Raw genomic sequence first — 15,065 nt, 5'->3', positions numbered from 1 at the left:
GAGTAAGATATTATACAATCTAATATAATAAAGAAAAAAAAAAAAAAAAAAAAAAAAGAGAGAGCTCTTACAGTCACATACCTGAGAGATCAGGGGGATGATCGTCTTCCCGGCGTGGCCACCAATGACAGGCACGTTGACTCGAGCTGGATCCAAACCCTACCCACCAAAGCAGAAAGCCTGATTAACTGTTAACAAGTCCTCTGAGTTACAGTCACCCAAAGCACAGACTGGAAACGCAGAATGCTCAGAAATGAGCCAGGACGACCCAGAGTCTGGCCCTACCATATCATCAGTCACGGTGAGCAGATGCAGGGAGGGACAGGGTGGTGGTCTGAATATGCCTGGCCCAGGGAGTGGCACTATTAGGATGTGTGTCACTGTGCAGATGAGCCTTCAGACCCTTACCCTAGCTGCCTGGAAGACAGTCTTCTTCTGGCAGCCTTTGGATCAAGATGTACAATTCTCAGCTCCTCGCTGCCTCAGCACCCTGCCTACCCAGATGCTGCCATGCTCCTGCCATGGTAACAGTGGACTGAACCTATGAAACTGTAAGTCAGCCCAATTTAATATTGTCCTTATAAGAGTTTCCTTAGCCATGGTATTGCTTTGCAGCACTGGAAACCCTAAGACAGTTTGTGTAGGGGCCACCACAGGCTCCTCTGTCACAGGCCAAACTGTACTGTCCACCTTGCTAGATACCTGATGACATCCTCATGTAGCCAGAGGACAGCAACACTCCTCCTCCTATGCTAAGGTCACTATGAAAAAGCCCCAACAAGTGTCCTTTCCACCCTGTCCCAAATAAAGAGTTCTTTCTCCAAAACGCAGAGAAACTAAACCTGGTGCACACACTGGCTGGACAGCAAAAGCACAGGCTCAAGGCAGCAGGGCTGCTAGTGAGACGCACACCCCACAAGCGGAATGACGGCCAAGCAGGCTGTGGAAGGCGTCAGCAGACACTGGCTCATTGAGAGCGTCTCAGTGGTTAAGAGTGCTTGCTATTCTTGCAGGGGACCAGATTTGGTTCCTACTACCGCACGGCATGGCTCATATCTAATTAAAAATAAGATAAATTCACACTACACATGTATATTTAAAAAAAAAAATCAGCAAGAGGGCAGGATGTGAATCCTTCCAGGTAAGCTACCAAGGTAACCTAGGAAAAGGAGGTAGAACTAGAGGCCCTGATGGTAGTTATTTTAGGACTTCTGGAACCTTCCTGATCCTTATCACCGTGTGTAAGGACCAACAGATAAATCTAGTTTTCCCAGGGCATGGCAAATGAGACAGTGGTCACCATCCAAGAGTAGATTAGAGTCTGAACACTGATGCAGAGGGAAGAGGTCAAGGGCAGAGAGCATGCTAAGCCAGGCAGTAGCTGGCCAGTCCGAGCCTGTGGGGTCCACTGCCTAAACTACAAAAAACCCTGATGCTGGCTACAAAGACAGAATCTCAGGGCCATGTTCTCTGCCGTATTCCGTGCCTTCCAGGAGCAGGGACAGCTGAGCAGTTCAGACAACAGGTGCTCAGAGTCACCCGCAGGCTCCTCCCTCACCTTCAGCTCTGCCACAAATGTGTTCGCTCTGACGATATCGAGGGTTGTCACACCGAAGATCTTGTTGGGGTTGTACACGCCATGCTTCTTGAAAACTTCTGCTGTGATGGGGATGGTGGAGTTAACCTAAAAACATAGAATTGTTTTTGAAACATGAGACAGACGTCAGCTTAGAGCAGAGCCCAGCAACAGGCCCTGCCAACAGCAGTAAGCCACCTGCTAGGCAAGGCAAGGCAGCCATAGCATAGGAACAAAGCCACACTCCTGCAAGGACACCTGCTCCCTGGCACCCTCCAGCCATCCCATGCACACTCACCCAGCCCAGCCCCCAGTACTCACTGGGTTGGAAATGATGCAAACCATGGCTTCAGGACAATGCTGGGCACAGGCAGCCGTCAGGGTGGCCACAATGGTAGCGTTGGTGTTGAACAGGTCATCCCGTGTCATTCCTGGGATGATCCAGGGTAAGAAAGCCACATACAACATTATGAAATTTCAAAAACAATTACATGTTTATTTTTCCTGTGTGCAAACATGTCATGGTGAGTGCAAGTGTGTATGTGAGAGTCAAAGGACAACTTGTGGGAGCTGGCCCTCACCTCCCACTTTTGGGGGCATACTCACATACAAGCACTAAGAGAACCAGGAATCACGCACGAGTGTCTCCTCAATGGAGGAGATAGAAACCAAATACCTGCATTTCATCTGAGGCGCTGAGAGTGGATTTTCTAATGGCCTGGTGACCTTTCTGCTATCTAGAGGCAGACCTCACCCAAATTACCAAGAATGACTGTCCCAGGCTCTTCCCTCCCTGGACCTTTACCCATCCTGAGAGGCGATGTCACATGTGCTCTATGGCTGCTGGCCTCTATGCTCAGTCAGAGACTACGTGAGACTCTCACCTTCCAGTTACAGAATCCACCCTCACGATCAAATGCAATTTGTAATAGTCTCTATGCAGTCAGACTTTATTGTGCCCTGGAATTGGACTCAGAGTTGCCTGGAAACTTTTCCAAAATTGCACTGTGTTTTTAAGTTTTTTTTATTTATTTCTCTCTCTCTCTCTCTCTCTCTCTCTCTCTCTCTCTCTCTCTCTCTCTCTCTCTCTAGCTGGCCTCAAAGTCAGAGCTCTGCCTGCCTCTGCCTCCCCAATGCTGGGGTAAAGGCGTGCGCCACAGCGTTCGGCTTGTGCTGTGTTTTAAGCACGCGGACAGTGAAGCACCTGGCTTGGACTCCCTGCAGGCTGATCCAGGCTGATGAAGCCAAGCTGCACTGGGTTTTCATTCTCATCTCTTCAAGTACCCCACTTCCCTGTCTGACGCTTGCAGGAACCCCTCAACTGGTGCCCAGCCTGGGGTACAAGACCCTCAGAGAAGGTAAGAAAAGTTTTCATTTTTTCCTAGAAATTAGAGGTTAGGACAACTCACTAAAATGACCTTAATGTGAGAGAATGGAGCTAAGGCTCTTCTCAGTCCTCTGAGACAAACCATTTTGTGCAGTCAGTGAAATATTTGTTAGGATCCCCAAAGCCCAAAATGTTCAGAGCAATAGCTCTGCACTGTTATATGCATAGGTGCTAAAGTAGAGAGCCCATGAAAATGAGGATAATAAAGTCCCTGCCAATGTGGGTACCAGGGACTGAATTTGAGGTGTCAGGCTTGGTGGCAACCATCTCCACCCACTAAGCCATCCTGAAGGCCTCTCGAGGGTAGCAGGAGCCCTAAGGTGGAGCTGGCTGGAGCGCACGGAGGGCTAAGCAGAGTGACATTTGCTGTCAACCTCAAGTTTTGTCCACAGCACCAGAGCCAGCAGACACAGGTGGGCTTAACTTGCCAGGTGGACATGTGATTTTTACCCTGGACAGAGGACGCCTTTGGAGAGCTCTGCCATGGGAGAGGAGTAGATCCACAGCATCGGCAGGATGCACGTGCTTCTCAACTGTGTGAGGAAACTTCAGCGAGGCTTTCAAATATTTATTAATAAAAAAATTGTATTTGTATGTGTGTATGTTTCTATGTGGCCTGCAAGTGGGTGTTGGCTCCCTTGGAGCTGCAGTTACAGGCATTTGTGACCGGCCCAATGTGGGTGCTGGGATCTCCCATCAGGTGCTCTCGCACTGCAGTAAGTGCAGTAACAACTGAGCCTCTGTCCACCCCAGGAGGCTTTTATACACACACACACACACACACACCTGGCTTCCTGGGCACTCCGGCTGGGATGACCACCACATCACAACCTTTGAGGCAATCTGGCAACTGCTCCGGTCCGAGGTAGCCTGGGAAGAACACCCCATTAGCGCAGTGTCACCTTTCTGAGCCCAGGGAAGCCACATGTGAGGGGAGAGTACACAACTGCTGGGTCCCACCTGTGAGGTGCCAGCCCCTGTCTAAGGGGAAGAGCCCCCTCTGGAGTGGACTAGTTCCACAGAAAATAGCTAGGGTCCTCCTGTCTCCACCCAGGGCTTCGTGCACGCTAAGCTCTACCCCCACCCTGAGTCCTTTTGACAAGGTCTCAAATATATAGCCCAGGGTGACCTTGAACCAGTGACCCTTCTGCCTTAACCCTGGGGTGACAGGTAGCCTGCTTCAAACTTCTAAAATAAAGTATTCATTATTATGGTGTGGGTGTGTGTGTGCGCGCAATCACAGCACATCTGTGGGTTGACAACTCTTTGGAATTGGCTCTCTCCTTCCACCTTCATGTGGGTTCTGGGGAATGAACCCGAGCCACCAGGCTTACACAGCAAGTACCCACCCACCAGTTGCTTTCTAAAAAACACCACAGCTTAGTATTTGTAGACCCAAGTCCAAACCAATGCAGTCACTGGGCATTTGTGCAATGTCACTCTAAAATGAGCCTGCAGCCCTCAGGTTCATCTATGATCCTGTCTTCAACCCAGACCCTAGCTACTCCAGGGAACATGGTGGAGTCTCCATGGCGGTACCTTTCACATTTGCTCTGGTCTCAATGTGACTCAGATCTGCTGCCACACCAGGTGTGTGAGCGATATCGTAGAGGGTCAGGCGGCTCACTAGGGGGCTGTTCTTTAGCAGGAGTGAAAGGGGTTGCCCAATGCCCCCAGACGCTCCCAGGACAGCCACTTTAGCATTGTTCTAGAAAAAGCAGAGAGATGCACACTTTAGACAGAACCAGCAGAGCACTCCAAAAACCACAGCACGGGGTTGACGCAATGCCCAAGCAAGACTCAGCAGCCATATCAACCAGCTTTGCTGGGAAGAACTCTGGACCTCCATCCCAAAGTCCAAATTCAAGTGGAGAGAACACAAGCCTAGAGATAACAGGATCCAGGGATCACATGCCAAATGACTTTTCTACAAGATAACAGGATCCAGGGATCACATGCCAAATGACTTTTCTACAAGATAAAGAGGCAGCTCCACCTGGGCAGCCAGCTGGACCCATGACAGCAGCCTTACCTTTGATCTGCAGTTTAAGAACTACACATTACTAGAGAGCAACAGCCTCTTACTGCACTATGAGTGAAGTAGGAAAGATGGAAGAGAACCATTCCTGTCACCACGAGGACCTGTTCCAGGATCCCCACTCACGCACAGGGAAACCTCCCACAGAAAGCTGTAGCACTGTGTACCACTGACTGACATGTCCTCACTGACTGCCCCTCTCCTGCTCTCCCCATGGGCACTTTTGAGGTACTAGAATTGAACCAAGAGCAGCTCTGCTCTGGGTAGGCAAGTGCTCTGCTACTCAACTCCACCCTCAGCCCCTGAGCACCTGTATTCTAACCATCTCAGGGTGACTTGTGGACTGGCAATATGACCCAGCAAGTAGAGGTGCTTGCTGGGAAGGAGAGGACCTGATTTCGATCCCCAGGACCCATACATGCAGCAAGAAACCAACTCTAGGAACCTGTTTTCTGACCTTCATGCATAGCCGCATGTAATAAAAGTTAAAAATAAAAAGATTGCTTATAACACTTAATACAATATAAATATGCAGAGGGCTGTGAAAACAGAATTGTTTAAGGAGTAATGACAAGAAAAGTTTGCACATGTTCACTATGCAAGTAATATATTTTGAAATACTTCTACATTTCTACTTATACCCATATGTTACCTTTGTATCTGTATGAACACATGCCATGTATGTGAATGCCAATACCACAAGAGGGTATCAGATCAGTTATGAGACACCCAGTGTGGGTGCTGGGAACTGAACTCGGGTCCTCTGTAAGAGCAGCAACTGCTCTTAACCTTTGAGCTATCTCTTCAGTTCCTATTTTTTTCTTTTTTGAATGTTTTCAGTCCATGGCTGGCTGGCCCTGTGGGTGGACCACAGCAGAAAGTGTAATTAGACAGTAATTAATGCTGTAATAAGTACTAATGGGTTTCAGTTATCAAAACCCAAAGCCCAAGGTTGGGGTGCGGCTCAGTGATAGAGTGCTTGCCAAGCACGTAGGAGACCTGGGTTCCAGACCAAGAGCTGGAAGAAAAAAAGGGATACACACCTATAGTCCCTGTGGGAGGAAATGGTAGGAGAGTCCTGAGTTAGAGAACAGCCTGTCTCCAAACAACCCTAAAAAGGAACCAGCATGAAGAACCTGGCCTCCACCCTGCCTGTCTCGCTGTCTCCCACCCCTCAGGAACCAGCATGAAGAACCTGGCCTCCACCCTGCCTGTCTCGCTGTCTCCCACCCCTCAGGAACCAGTGCATGAAGAACCTGGCCTCCACCCTGCCTGTCTTGCTGTCTCCCACTCCTTTACCCTGAGTCACTGTCACCCCAGTGGGATCTCTCCAAGGCACTATTGTGGTGGTTCCTTCCAACACCACTGACCTTTGCTGAGAGCCCAGAGTCGCTATCAACAGTCCACTGCCTAGCAACTATACTGAGGATAGATAGAACTGTAACACAATTCATTCACAACTTCTGCTTTCAGAATCTAAGTCTGTGTTCAAAACTTCTAGGTTTGTGTTTCTACTACATGATTGCACATACAGATTAGAAATAAACACATGGGGTGGGGGAGGGTCACTCTGAAGCCCTTGACTACATTTTTCCATTGAGATAGCAGAGCCCAAACACCCTTAGTGCTAGTTGTCTTTGGATTTACTCTCAAGAGCTACTGGTATTTTCTTTTTGTGTTTCTAAATCTACTGAAAGCCAAGCCACTGAATTTTTAAAAATACCCTCGATTGTTTTTTCTCCAAAGTCTTTAGACTGTACCACCAAGCCACATCCCCCAGACCCTCACTGGGGATTCTAGGCAGGGGCTCTACCACTAAGACACACCCCCAGACCCTCATTGGGGGATTCTAGGCAGGGGCTCTACCACCGAGTGCTGCCTCTAGCAAGCTCTTCCAGAACTCTGCATCTCAGTAAATACCAAACCCTAGCACCACCCACGACTCCACTTTCCCTCACCTGATCAGCAAACTCGGTCAGCTCCACACCCACAGTGTCACCTACATCACAGTGACTCCTTACCTGTCTCCCCTACCTACCAAGTACCTGCTCTGTTCAAAGTGGCACCTCTCTTTTAAGGCAATATCCATGTTTTACAAGGCTGCTGGGTTCTCTCCATTCCTTCTTTGATTATCCCACACCTCCATGGCCCATATGCTGGACAGTCTCCATCCACCTGCCTACACTTAACCTATGCTTTCTTCTGGTTGTCACTGAAATGTCAAATGCTGGGCCTGTGATTGTGGGATGCTAAGCTTCAAAAGCCCGAGTGCATGGTGAAAAAAACAAACGCCAGCAACTTGTCCTCTGCACACTACTTGTGCTCTGTGCTGTGATGTGCACACGCAAACCCAGGGCCCTTCCCCCAACTAAAAAGATCTCAACTTCCTTCCTCATGAGCTTAGCATGAGTACGGCGAGTTCAATCCCCCACACACCCCAGCACTTAGCCACACTATTATTCACCATCTCTGCTGAGCTCTGCAGCTGTCTTCATGCCCCAGGCTTCTCATTCATCTTTGTATCTGAGCACCCAGGGTCCTGTGCACTACCAAGTGTTTACCGCTGAACTATACCCCAGTGCTGCGTTCTTTTCAGAGTCCTCCTAAGTCACCCGGGCAGGTCTTGAACTTTTAATCTCCCTGTCTGGAACTCCTGAGTGGCTGGGGTTACAAGCACGCATCACCACATGCACGGTGTAATATTTTTAGGCTGGATTATTTTTTGGTGTGTGTGTTTATGTGCAGGTACCCATGGGGGCAGAAGGCTTCAGACCCTCTGGGCTTGAAGTTACAGGTGGTTAGGAGCCACCATTCTAATGGAACCAAACTCCATTCTCTGCAAAATCAACAAGCACTTTTAACTATGAGCACCTCTCTAGCCCCTTGCATCTTTATTTTTCAATGAACAGACTGAATGGGAAACAGGAAGACATGACCTAGATGGTAAGAAATGTAGACTTCCCTCGAAGGAGCATGGTAATTGTTTCTCAAGCCTTGGTTGATTTTGCTAGAGATTTGTAAAAATACAGACCCCGCCCTCTTGACACGATCCTGGGACTCCTTTATGGATTCCGACATGCACCTAGTTAAAGAGGCCCTGGCCCAGGAGAAGATGACTATAAATAGCTTAGCTGTAACTGTCCTAGGTCAAGTCTACCCAAAGCAAGGATGATCCTCCAAGAATAATTCAAGAGAAACAGGGGCTCCAGTGGAGGAGATGGATCAGTGGGTAAGTGCATAAGGACCTGAGTTCAAAGCCCGGTTCCCCAGCCTGGCAGGTTTATCAAAGGTCTTCTCGCTCTCATAAATACATAAATAAATAAATAATGAATAAATAAATAAATAGAGTCTAAAAACAGGGGTTCTTAAGCTTCCTAATGCTGCAATCCTTTAATACAGTTCCTCATGTTGAGGTGACCCCCTCCAACCATAAAATTACTTTTTAAAATAAAATTGCTACTTCGTAACTGAAATTCTGTTACTGTTATGAGTCCTAATGTAAACATTTGCTACCGGGGGGGGGGGGCTGTGAAAGGGTCATTCGATCCCTAGGCTGAGAAGCGTTGGCTGGTCTATAGCGTGATGGCCAAGACACCGATGTCCTTCTCTGGCCTCTGTACAAATCATGTGCACGAACACCACACACACTCTGAAAAGCGATGCTTGTGCCCGTCTTTAACGCCGGTAGCGAGGCAGAGACGGATCTCCGTGGGTTCGAGGCCAGCCTGGTCCACATAAACGGGACATAAAGAAAGCAATCCCTGGGCGGCCACAGACAGTGCTAATTTCAATCGAGTCTGTCCAACTTCTGTGTCCCTGGTCGGTCCTCCACCCTCGGAGCCCCCCGGCTGCCGGGACTACGACGTTAACGTCCGCGTGATTTCTCTCCCCGTGCCTAACTCACACGGAGGCCACGAGGGGAAAATCAGATGGCGAAGCCAAGCAAAGTTGCAAGTAATGCCATTCGCTTCCGGACCGCGAGGCCTGCCTTCCGGGGGAAACCTGGGGTGACTCTGTCCCCCCTGCAGGCCACGCCGGTCGGGACGTGAGCCGGGCGGCCCAGCCGTCCGCATGAGCCTTGGCTGGCTGAGAAACCCCCGAGCTCCCGGGACGCGGGTGCCGCCCCCGGAGTGCCTTCCTAGGCAGGCAGCCCCTGGTACCTGGGCGGAAGTGCTGAAGCTGCGGCGGAGAGCGGCGCCGGCAGGACGGGCGAGAGCGGACAGCATGGCTAGGGCGGGCGGGACACGAAGCCACCAGGCGGAGGAGCTACGAGGACACGAGTGACTCCAACGACCTCCACTCTGCGCAGTGCCCGCCCGGCCCGGAGCCACCTGATCTCGCGAGAGAAGCGCAAGACGGCTTGCGCCAAATCTCGCGAGACAGGCTCGGCCGTGCGGGTCCCCGTCTAGCTCGACCAAGACCCGGCGAGCGAGGCCTGACGTCACGATTCTCTCCGGCTCAAAAGACGGCGTCCCTGGGCTCCGCCCACTCCAGAGATCTCGCGAGAGAGACCCGGCTTCACTCTGTCAGGTCGTTCCTTGCCCCGCCCCTTGCCCCGCCCTTCCCCTTGGCCCCGCCCCCTCCCGCCGTTACGCTTTGCCCACTTCCGGGACCTGCCGCTGGGAAGGTCGCCAGGATTAGGCGGAGTCTTGGGACCGCCCCTAGCAACGCGGTGCTAGGAGGACTGGTGGAGCGGCCGCCCGGAGGACCGGCGCTAGGTTAGAAGCACCCGTTATCCCAGGTGGGGCTCCGGACACACGTCCTGCCGGGGAGCCCGACCGAAGTCGCGCAGCAGGTCAGGCGGCTCCAGCGCTCCTGCTCCCCGGAAGAGGCCGGCTGGGGTCCCGGGGAGTCCCGGGGCGGGGTGGGCAGCTGCTCCCCACCTCTGTTTCCCTCGGAGCCGCCCTTCCTACAAGAGACACGGAGCCTTGTTGAGGTTCCAGGCTTCGCACACACCCCCGCTCGGAGGAACGAGGACTCGCGTTGACTTGGCACCAGGCGATGTGCAGGACCGCGGTCCTGGGTGTGGGACGGAGGAAGAAACGTTTGGTGACCGTGACTCAGGCTTTGGGCTTGTCTCTACCCCTCAACCTCTCCAGCAGTGCAGGGAGCACGGTTCTACAACTCTTCCTCTTGCTTTTCCTGCTTACCCCCCCCCCCACACACACCTCCTTTTAAAATATGCACAACACACGATTTTAAAAAACTATTCTAGCCGGGCAGTGGTGGCGGATTTCCCAGCACTTGGGAGGCAGAGGCAGGCGGAGTTCCCAGGGCCAGGCCAGCCCGGTGTGCAGGCGGAGTTCCAGGACAGCCAGGGCTACACAGAGAAACCCTGTCTCAAAAAAAAAAAAAAAAAATCCTATTCTAAAGTTCAGGGTCAGAGCTGGAGGGATGTCTCTGTGGTTAAGAGCACTTGCTGCTCTTGCATAGCAGGTGACTCATAACCCCCTGAAACTCTAGCTTCAGGCATAGTCATTGCCGCAGGCACTCATATGCTCATACCCACGGAGACACAGAAATTATCGTAATTTAAAATAATAAAAATGTAAAAGGAAGGACCCATACATATACAAACACGCACACATATGGACCTACATACATTCGAACGCATGCTACACACATAAAAAAAAATATCCCGGAGGCTGCAACAGGAGGATTGATGTGAGTTTGAGACCAACATGAAATTCTGTTAAAAAACAAAAAAAAACAAAAATAACAACCACACAAACAAAAACAGTTGAGGATCAGGGGTTAGAGAAGGAACCAGAAGGGAGGGAACTAGTTGGGTTTGCTCAAAACACTTGACATGAATGTGAAGTTCTCTAGCAATAAAATGTAAGTTCAGTGTCCTAGTTTTCCTTGAGCAGGTCTATAATCCCAGGGACTTGGAGGCTGAGTGACTCAGTCTGGCGGGGACAGTGAGAGAGAAAGCAAGACTGCTGGTGGTAACAGGAGAACTAAAGAGCATAGCAACGCACGATGGCTGACCCGACTCCCCTCCCTGGTCTCTACCTCTTTGCTGGATGGATAAATTGTACTACCAACCCAGTCTGGAATTGGATATGCCTCCCCTGGTTCTTGCCTGCCTTTGGGGAACCGAATCTAGTGGGCATCTGAGCAACATGTGGAGAAGTGATATGTGAACCTGGGGAAATGGGTTTGGAATGGAGGAACCTTCTAGAAGATGAGCCACTTAAACAGAGCTGCCAGAGGAGTGGGTGGGTCTCAGCGGGACCCCCGGAGGAGGGAAGTGCCTCTTGTCTGGAAACTTGCCTAGAATTGGTGAGCTGGTAATGGTCCAGCGGGCAAAGAAGCGTGCTGCCAAGCCTGATAACCCTGAGTTCAATCTCCAGGCCCCGTGCAGGGGAGGGGAAAGCAGCTGCTGATTCTTCAGTAGTGCAAAGTGTGGAGGCAAGGGAAAGGAGGGGATGGGAGGATGTAGCCTTGTATTCCGGGAGGGAGATACTTTCTGTTGGGGTGGGGACAGGTGGATAAGCCCTGCCCTCGATCTTATCTCTGAAATATATGCTCTGGTAATTGTTTAACTTGCTGACATCATCTAGGGGTCAGGAGGTATGTATTTATTAATCATTAATTAATTAATTTTGGTTTTTCTGAAACTAGGTTTCTCTGTGTAGCCCTGGCTCCCCTGGAACTCTGTAGATTGGACTGATGAACTCAGAGATCCCCCTGCCTCTGCCTCCCAAGTGCTGGGATTAAAGGATGCACCACAAAGCCGCCTTTAATCCCAGCACTCGGGAGGCAGAGGCAGGCGGATTTCTGAGTTCGAGGCCAGCCTGGTCTACAAAGTGAGTTCCAGGACAGCCAGGCCTACACAGAGAAACCCTGTCTCGAAAAACAAACAAACAAACAAAAAAGATGCACATTTTATTATGCTATTATTATTAATTTTAAGGCAGAATATAATGTACTCCAGGCTGCCCTCAGACTTTCTGTGTAGCCAAGGATGGCCTTGAACTCCTGATCTTCCTGCCTCTAATTCCAGAGTGTTGCTTCCATCAATGTACCCAGTATATGTGGTGTTGGCTATGCAATCCAGGCCCTTGCGAACGGTAGGCAAGCACAGTACCCGTTAGATACCAGGTTTCCCCTCACCGTGACCCTCAGGTTTCCTGTTTTGTTTTTTTGTTTTTTTTTTTAAAGCACCTGCATTTGGGAACTAGAGTGTCTGGCTTCACAATTTCCTTATCTCTCTTCCTTAATTCTCTTCCCCATTTCAGGTGAACTGTGGCTTCTGACCACCCATTGTTGGTGGGTTGGGGTTAAAAGTTGAGATGGGGCAAGAAGCTCCCATGGAGAGTTCTGACTGATGCATTTCCCTACACAGTGCTCTCATGAGTATCTGCTGCCTACAGTTCTGGCTGAGCATGGCTACATCCTAGGCTTCCTGTTTTCAAAGCCATAGCCCATGGTTTCTTATATCTTCTACCAGTGATGACTGCTCCATTGTCCCTTTAGGTAGTTTCTTTAGGCTAAACTTTTGCGCGCGCGCAAACACACACACACACACACACACACACATACATGAATGTAGAGGCCAGAGGGCATCCTTAGTTGTCATACTCAGATCGTGTCCACTTTTATTTTAATTCTTGAGACAGGGTCCTACTATGTAGCCTTGGAAGGCATGATTCTCACTATGTAGACCAGTGTGCTCTGCCTCCTAAAGGTTCCAAAATAGTGCCACTAGCTGGGGACCAGGTGTTCGAGTCTGTAGGTCTGTGAGGGCCATTTCACATCAAAGCACAGTAACAAGACAGGGAAAAGCAGGAAGCAGGAAGCCCTACTGGACAGCAAGTAACAGTATTCCCCAATTATATTTTGGGCTCAGGTAATAGCCATCCAAGATTCCATTAGGAGGAGGAGTTTAAAGATAGTATGGGAGGGAGGAGGAGGGAACAAGGACAGACTCTAGTGGGTGGGCTGCAATGATTTGGCAGATAACGGTGGTGTTTGTAGAGCCTAGGGTGACTAAAGATGACCAGGTATTAGACATGCAGGCATATAGGTGTTAAAACTTTTGGCCTGGGAGTTGGGCGTGGTGGCACACGCCTTTAATCCCAGCACTCCGGAGGCAGAGGCAGGTAGATTTCTGAGTTTGAGGCCAGCCTGGTCTACAAAGTGAGTTCCAGGACAGCCAGGGCTATACAGAGAAACCCTGTCTCGAAAAACAAAACAAAACAAAACAAAAATTTGGCCTGGGCAGTTTGGGTAGGGTTAGGGAGATGGCTCAGTAGATGCTTGCCATCCAAGTCTAGAGATCTGAGTTCGATTCTAGCACTCCTGTAAAAAGCCAGATGATACATGTGTATACATACACACACACACACACACACACACACACACACACACAAGCTCTAAGATGAAAAGAAAAGAGCCAGGTGACTATAATCTCAATGCTAGGGAGGAAAGACAGGGGGATCCCTGGGGCTTGCTGGCCAGCTAGTTTGTCTGAATTGATGAACTCCTGGTTCAGTGAGAGATGCTGTCTCAGAAAATAAGGTATAAAACACTTGACATCAACTTCTGATCTACTCACAAGCCTGTGCATGTGCACGCACAGACATACATACACATGCTCAGTAAACACAAATGCACAAAAGGTTTTGGAAGTTCAAGGCCAGCCTGATCTATGAAGTGAATTCCAGGATTGTGAGGGCTACACACAGAAACCCTGTCTTGAAGAAGCAAAGTAAACAAACAAACAAAGCCTATAGAGGTGAGGAAGAAGAGGCTGTGAAAAGATGTCACACCCAGGGATCCTTGCCCGAAAGAACAGACAAGGAGCCAGGGTGACAGCTCAGTAAAAGTGCTTGTATTGTAGGTATGAGGGCGCGAGTTTGGATATCTTAGACCCCAAGTAAAGGGCTGGGCACAGTGGCACAGCCTTGGAAACCCAGGGAGAGTGAGATGGAATATGGAGGCAGGCTGCTCCCTGGAGGGTCACTGTCTGGGTAGCTTTCATGACTCTCCAGGCTAGTGAGAGAGCATGTCTCACAGGTAGAAAGAGTCTAAATAGTGACACGGCAGGCTGTCCTCTGTTCCCCACATGCATGAGGAATACCTGCATGTATGGGTGGCCTGGAGGGTGAAGAGAGAGTGGCTGAGTGCTCAGGAAGGACCCATTGCAGCTGTGATGCTGGGTTTGGGATCTGGGAATTGAAGTCTTTGATGAAGAGATTGGCTTTTGATACAGCTTTTTAGAATTATTTGATTTGTATGTGTGTCTTGCCTGCATGCATGTATGTGCATCATATGCGTGCCTTGTGCCAGTGGAGCTTGGGAGCCATTGGATCCCCTGGAACTGGAGTCACCGATGGTTGGGAGTCACTGTGTGGGTTCTGGAAACTGAAGATGAGTCTTCTGTAAGAGCAACAAGTTCTCTTAATTGCTGAGCCATCTCTCCTACACCAATTATTGGCTTCTCTCAGAGCATTGCATCAGCAACTCAAGTGGTGCCTGTTGTGGGTAAGATTTCTCCCCTGTACTCAATTTCTTTTCCACATTTCCCTGCTGATCTCCTTGATGAACCCTTCTAGAAGGTAGCTTTCCTATCGGAAGCTGCTGTGTGTGTCCATCCCTTTTGGAAACAGTATGCTGGGGACTAAATGTCTCAAAAGGAGCCAGCTTCATACGCATCAGCCTTGACGTCACATCCTTAGCACAACCCACAGTGCTGTTCAGTAGCCTCATGTTCTTCTCCCACTGAAGCTGCATCAGGCCCTCCTGACCTTCCTAGGCCCCAGCTCAGTCTTGCTCCTATGAGAGGAGTGTTCTTTTCCCTCCCCCTCCTCTGTCCACACAGCCTACTGGCCTCTCCGATGGGCAGCGCTGCTGTAGATGGCCTCTAACCAGTCCCCAGCTGGGTAAGGGGAATTCAACTGTGAGCCTGTGGCAGACATCTCATACTCAAACCATAATATTAAAACATTTGGCTGGGCGGGCACACCTTTAATCCCAGCACTCGGGAGGCAGAGGCAGGCGGATTTCTGAGTTCGAGGCCAGCCTGGTCTACAAAGTGAGTTCCAGGACAGCCAGGG

At 50.1% G+C, this 15,065-nt stretch overlaps 2 protein-coding genes across 3 annotated transcripts in view; one reads left to right on the top strand and one right to left on the bottom strand.

The window, feature by feature from the left end:
• Mdh2 (malate dehydrogenase 2) overlaps nucleotides 1-9,352 on the bottom strand; it is a 12,014-nt gene extending 2,662 nt beyond the window's left edge. Inside the window, exons 1-6 of the mRNA XM_021186609.2 lie at nucleotides 9,162-9,352; nucleotides 4,503-4,671; nucleotides 3,750-3,833; nucleotides 1,898-2,007; nucleotides 1,559-1,684; nucleotides 82-159 (exon numbers count right to left, since the gene is read on the bottom strand). Coding sequence (XP_021042268.1) covers nucleotides 82-159; nucleotides 1,559-1,684; nucleotides 1,898-2,007; nucleotides 3,750-3,833; nucleotides 4,503-4,671; nucleotides 9,162-9,227 — 633 coding nt within the window. The 5' untranslated portion in view covers nucleotides 9,228-9,352. The remainder of the gene's footprint in view (nucleotides 1-81; nucleotides 160-1,558; nucleotides 1,685-1,897; nucleotides 2,008-3,749; nucleotides 3,834-4,502; nucleotides 4,672-9,161) is intronic.
• Nucleotides 9,353-9,587: 235 nt separating this feature from the next.
• Nucleotides 9,588-15,065, top strand: part of Styxl1 (serine/threonine/tyrosine interacting like 1) — a 27,064-nt gene continuing 21,586 nt past the window's right edge. The window contains exon 1 of one of the 2 annotated variants that reach the window (XM_021187087.1): nucleotides 9,588-9,719. The gene's annotated coding sequence lies outside the window, so the exon portion shown is untranslated. Of the gene's footprint in view, nucleotides 9,797-15,065 lie in introns of both variants that reach the window. The other variant, XM_021187083.2, reaches the window with a different exon arrangement.

This window comes from Mus pahari, chromosome 23 (assembly GCF_900095145.1).
Source record: "Mus pahari chromosome 23, PAHARI_EIJ_v1.1, whole genome shotgun sequence".
Classification (NCBI taxonomy): Eukaryota; Metazoa; Chordata; class Mammalia; order Rodentia; family Muridae; genus Mus; species Mus pahari.
This window is presented reverse-complemented; position numbering and strand designations above follow the sequence as displayed.